Below are 6,232 nucleotides of genomic sequence, written 5' to 3'. Positions count from 1 at the left end.
TTTCATGATATAATGAGAAATGTGCTTTTTTGCTTATTAAAACGTATACAAATAAGTTTATAAGACAAGAAATTACTAATAAAAATTTGGGTGAGGCATTCAGATTGTTCACTGAAAACCAGTCCAAGTCTTTCTAGACTCCACTGGGACACCAAGGGTTTCATAGCTCCTCCCAGAGGATCCATAGCTCCTCCCAGAGGAACCATAGCTCCTCCCAGGGTTTCATAGCTCCTCCCAGGGCAATAAGGCTAGCAAGGCTACCAAAACATAGCATTAATTCAGCCGTTTAAGGACCAACAGGAACGAGGGGATTTTAGTAAGAGGATGTGGTTAGACTGTCTGCTTTAATGTCTCAGTCTTGTAACACTGGAGATGGTGCACACAGCTATGTCATCAACACAGCAGTGAAAGCTAATGCCTTGTTTAGAAATAACAGGAAACATATAGAGAGAACAGTGAAGATCCAAGCATAGGTCCTTGAGGGATGCCATTTTGTTTCACTGTTTACTTTTACAAACTGGTAGTAGTCAGTCAGTTTTGGCTCTAAACCAAAAGATATTTAGTCCTGTAACCCCACTAAGGTAGTGTTGATTTGAGTAAGGCATTATCAGTCATTACGAATCTTAATTGGCTGTAAAAATCTTCCTAACCTGTAAAATGCAACATTTTCCTTACAGGCAAGAAATGAAACCACAATGGACTTACACAAACAACCTGAGGTGTTATTAAAAAAAATAAATGAACTGTGTCCTCAGTGATTGGTCAGTTCAGTGTAGCGTGACAATGAGAAATAAGACTTGGAATTCAGCAGCTCTATGCATCAAAGAATTCTCATTTCCTTTACACACACACAAACACACACACACACACACACACACACACACACACACACACACACACACACACACACATGCCTAAGTACATTTGTAGCTTTCCCATGACTCCTCAACTTCCTCCTCGTGCCCTCACGCTATGGAACCATCAGGTAGGGCTGGGCTGCTGAACCAGTGTCCCTGAGGAAACTGAGACAAAGGGATCCCAGTTCAGAGACGCAGGGAGGAAGAGGCCTCACACTTATCTAAGGAAGACCACACACACACACACACACACACACACACACACACACACACACACACACACACACACACACACACACACACACACTTTCCACATTTTCATACATCCCCAGATACAAAGTCATGTAAAAACATACAAAGGTGCACACAAAGACACAAACATAGCTTCCATACTCTCTGAATTTTGCTCTGAATATAGTCATCACAAATATGCTCATGTTGGCTTATCTTTACAAAACATGCATGACCTTAATTGGCGAACATCTCATTTCATATGACCTAAATGGTCAACATCTCATCTAAAAGTTGAAAATGTACAAGCAGTTCTGCAGTTGCGAAATTACTTACATTCAATAATTGAACGTTTTACGAAGACACACAGAACGTGTTAATTTTTCAAACTTTCATGGTAAGGCAGCGCCCTCTTGTGGAATAATCGAGTATGAACGTCGATTATAACATTTTATTAATTTATACGAAAACTCTCTTTTAACCGTTAGCTCATCTTTATAAAACATTGTCCCGAATAGGATGATAGGTAAAGTAAATCTACAAAGAACATTATAATAACACACTTTCAATAATACAAACGAATAAGGTGAGATCAACAGGAACCATAGAGGGCGCTACTTCTGTTTTCTCTCAGTACCTGCGGCCCTCTTGCTCGTGTTCGGTGGAGAAAGTTCGGAGGTCGTGTTCGGCGACTTAGGAGAAGCGATGTCTACTCTCAGCTGGTTAACGTGCAGGCATCTCCACCGGTTCGCGTCTCCGCTCTGTTCTATTCTCAGACGCTCGGTACCACCGAACGTTTCCGGTCCCGCGCGGAAGGTCCATCGCGGGCCCGTCCGGTGGACCGCGGAGAAGGGACCGTGGCCCAGAAACAGGGTCCCGGAGCCCCAGCATCCCACGGAGCTGGACCGGGCGGACGCGCTGGTAAACGACCCAGGGCTCTTCACATAAGTGATCCCGTCTCGTTTCTCCATCGAGAGGATCGAGTGTCTTTATTTGTGTCTCACGTCTCTCGTTTCTCCGCAGATGCTGAGGAAGTCGCACGAAACAGGTGAGTCCGTGTACCTGGCAGGTGTTGCACACAAGGTGAAATGTGAAGTTGATTTTAACTGCTATAACGGTGGGATGAGTTATTTCCACCCAACGATTCTTCTTCACGTTATGAAACATTATACTAACACCTAATGGCCTGCGAGGTTCAGAGGTTCTGTTTAGATGTTCCTCTGTGTGGTTCAGAGGTTCTGTTTAGATGTTCCTCTGTGTGGTTCAGAGGTTCTGTTTAGATGTTCCTTTGTGTGGTTCAGAGGTTCTGTTTAGATGTTCCTCTGTGTGGTTCAGAGGTTCTGTTTAGATGTTCCTCTGTGTGGTTCAGAGGTTCTGTTTAGATGTTCCTCTGTGTGGTTCAGACTAGAGGAACATCTAACAGGTTCATTTGGCTACAGAGCAGTTTGATCCTTCATCCCACACCAGCTGCATTTCGGAGAAAAAGTCGGAACCTTGCAAATGATCACTTTCATAAATATTGTTTGCTATTTGGTGACAAAATGATTTATTGCTCCTTTAAAATATTTTGATGGGATTTAAAAAAATGTTTTTTTTATAGGTTTTCTGTCATGGTTCCGCAACGGTCTACTGGCGACTGGGATTGGAGTCATCGCCTTTGTACAGAGTGACATAGGCAGAGAAGCAGCATATGGTACATCCTTTACTCTCTCTCTATCTCTCTCTCTATCTCTCTCTCTCTCTCTCTCTCTCTCTCTCTCTCTCTCTCTCAGGTGGTCTCTTTAAGCCTCTAATAATGCGTGTTGTATTTCAGGGTTGTGTAGGGCGTTTATTTGATGTATTCTAGTCATATTCGAGCAACACTACCAGTGGTGGACACCATTTTCACCCTGTGTTGGTCTAGTATGAGAGAAGCTTCCAGCTGTACTGTAGCTGTTGCTTTATTCCTTCATTCTTGTCCTCCGCAGCCTTCTTCATCCTGGGCGGAGGGTGCGTCTCATTCGGCGCTGCGTCCTACGTAGGCAGCTTGCTGTCTTTGAGGAGACTCCTGCTGCTCTCATTACCTTCCCTGCTGCTCCACACCGCCGTGGTGTCCGGCATCGCCCTCTTCTGGCTGTGCGCGGTATCGCTCTACATCGGCCGCCTCGAGGTGGAGATCGTCCACGAGGAGGAAGAGGAGGGTCGCGACGAAGGCGGCGAGTGTGCGGAGTGCAAGGCCAGGCGAGACCGCCACCGCGCGGACGAGACGGGCCGAGAGAAGTAACGGGAGTCGTGCGGTCTGATCCAGGATCAGCGTTCTGGACTGGATTTGAATTAGACAAAAAGTCAAAAACTGTTCGGTGCAAAAGAACAACTTTAGTGGCAGTCGAGATCTCTTATGCTGGTTTATGTTAAAGGTTTTGCTGTTTTTTTATTTTTATTTTGCTGCAATGGTTTGAGTGCATGAGAACGAAGCCTGAATATCCTCACCATAGTGATGCATTATGGGTATGATAAGGAGTAAACCAAGATATTTTTAAATGCGGAACATTTCAAGTACGTGTGTAAAAGGGGTATTCCATCATTATCGTGTGTGTGTGTGTGTGTGTGTGGGCTGAGTTGTTTCCAGTTCCTGTGGTAAATGTGCAGAGGGGCAGGGAAAGGGGCAGAATACCCCCGGAGTTATTGGACCTGCCTCTGGAGTGAGCTTAACGATCCCACTAACGACCCAGAATGGCTGGAATTAACGAGTGAAGCTCTGGCGTCGTGCCTGGTCTTTGTCCACTCCTCTCAGATGGATCAGAAAAGTAATGTCGACGTTACAGCCACATGTGTGTTGTAGATAATTGGCACATTGGCTTAGTAAAAAAATGCCAACAGAATTGGACTTCTTGGTAAGTAGCACGAGGCGTTCCCCGGCGATAGATCGCAAACTTCGGACAGATTGCACACTTCACAGGTCTGATTGACTAAGGTTGGAATGTTGGTGTGTTCGAGCGGGCCTGTTCTGGTCGGGTTCCAGTGAGTTGTGGTGGGGGGGTTGCGTGTGCGGTGGGGTGGATTGATTTATTCCCTGTCTGAAATTACATACAACTTTAATCATCAAAGTTTAAACATCTGACTTTAAAGAAATCAAGGAATCTGTTTTTTTTTTTTGCCACTAGGGGGCGCTACTGTGGAGGAGTGAGGATGGAGAGATCTTTAAAGGTTTTCCTGTGTCTGTGTATAGTTAGAAGCTCGCTGCTGAGCTATAGGACACGTGTTGGTCTACCAGGTCTGCATGCGGCAGGTCTGCACACGGGGTCACCCTGAACAGGTCAAGGGTCGTCTCCCTGGGAGATGGCTCGCCCCGCCCCTTACACACTGCTTTATCATCTGGAGTTCAAAAGTTGACCTGCAAACATGTTTTTTTTTTTTTCCTTTAAAAATGGATTCTTGGTGTGATTTGGTCTCCTGATGTCTTATATAAACCTTGTTCATTCTTGCTGGTGTTTAGATCGAGTCTTAGATGCATGATGGAAAATGTCACAAAATACCCTGTGTTGGGTCAAGCAGTCGGTCTTAAAATAATGCTGAACTATGCTTCAGTCCAAATCTCGATAGGATTAACTCGGTTCTGAAGCCTTTTTGGGTTTTGTGTGTGTGTGTTTGAAGTGCTTGTATTGTTTCCCCTGTGCCCGTCTTTTTTCATCTGAACCTGGATCAGAACTGCCAGACCCTTCAGACATGGTAAGCCAGAGAGGGAGGTTCTCGGAGAGCTGACGGCTGTGCTGTGTGCGAACACCTCCAGCTTGTGGAGGTGTTCGCTGTTTTGTGTGGCTGTTTTGTGCCGAGATGGCTGAAGCTGAGCTTACATTTGACCCACAGACACATTTATAGGGGATTTTTTCAGACAGTTAATTCAGCGTGTGAACTGAATTCATCGTCTGAATTAACCCCTTATTGGTGGACGTGACCGCAACAGTTCTGCTGTGGCAAAACAGGAAACACAGAGTTCATACCGGAGCGGTGTCTTGCTCCGTGACTGCGTTAGTTTGGTGATGGCGTGGCACTTGGTCTGAGCTTTTCTCCCTGACAGCATTGACTTCAGATGTGCGGTGTTTGCAGAGGGTGTGTGGTCAGGGCTTCCTGCGCTCCCCGTGCGTACACACACACACACCACTCCAACGTTGAGCTTCCGAGCGTCCTGTTTGTTCTTAACTGCTGATGCGTTCTTCCTGTTTCTCAGCAGGTTGAACGTGAGTGATGGTTTCAACAGGTTCTCCACCAAGTAAAAAAAAAAACTGTGGCAATAGTTCTACGCAAAATACACATTTGTCCACGTTTCAGCTTAATTAGCTTTCTAGGAAAAGCTTTTCTGGATAACTCACGGTGGTTCACGGGCTCTAGAGCGGCTTCAGAAACGTTCTAGCAACACACGCTTCTGCGGCCGTGACCTTTGTGACTGAGGTAGGTTATCACGTCATACTGAACATGCTCGTCAGGGTTATGTGCTATTTATTTGTTTCATGTTTTTATTACCTACAGGATAGATGTGTTTGTACAGACAGAGCATACTGCTTGGACTGAACACTTGAGTGTATATTCGAAATTGAGTTTATATTCGAATTGAGTGTATATTCGAATTTACTTCTGATCGGGACCTGTACCCATCTAATCCCAGGACTTTTGTAAGGATTTATACATAAAACAATCAATTTATTGTCTTTGCTTTTTTGAATCCACAGTGCAAGTCGATATTAATGTGTTCAATATTCATCAGAATTTTCTTTCATAAATCAGGAAAACTGTTTGACAGTAAAATGTAATATTGGAAAATGCAGTTCTTGTGTATTTTATTGTCTCTGAAATAACATGTTGATTGTGGGTTTTGTGTGTATGTGGGATTGCACACTGACACATGACCTTCAGTTCAGTGCATAATGAGCCTATGAATATGTACATATTCAAGACTGAACAGCCAATGGCAACAGTGTGGTAGTTTTTCAGAGATGTTGCGTGGGCTTGGCAGTGGGCCTGTGTGAGCCATAGCCAAGCGTTAAAGTGCTCCACTTTACACAGACACGGTAGTTGTGAGGGGCTGTGCGTCTGAAGAGGAGAGGAGACACCTGCTCAGACTGAACCTCAAAGACTTCCTCTAACCGCCAGAGAATCTTATTAAAATC

The 6,232-nt window shown here is 44.8% G+C and overlaps 1 protein-coding gene across 1 annotated transcript; it reads left to right on the top strand.

Annotated features, from left to right (window-relative positions):
* The first annotated feature begins 1,793 nt into the window (after positions 1–1,793).
* Positions 1,794–5,418, top strand: tmem160 (transmembrane protein 160). The gene is made up of 4 exons (XM_076977397.1): positions 1,794–2,009; positions 2,112–2,136; positions 2,689–2,781; positions 3,056–5,418. The coding sequence occupies exons 1-4, from the start codon at positions 1,794–1,796 to the stop codon at positions 3,349–3,351; spliced, it is 630 nt and encodes a 209-aa protein (XP_076833512.1). The 3' UTR covers positions 3,352–5,418.
* The last annotated feature ends 814 nt before the right edge of the window (positions 5,419–6,232 follow it).

The sequence above is a fragment of the Brachyhypopomus gauderio genome, chromosome 16 (genome assembly GCF_052324685.1).
Source record: "Brachyhypopomus gauderio isolate BG-103 chromosome 16, BGAUD_0.2, whole genome shotgun sequence".
NCBI classification, from domain to species: Eukaryota; Metazoa; Chordata; class Actinopteri; order Gymnotiformes; family Hypopomidae; genus Brachyhypopomus; species Brachyhypopomus gauderio.
The sequence above is the reverse complement of the archived record's forward strand: the minus strand, read 5'-3'. Positions and strand labels throughout refer to the sequence as shown.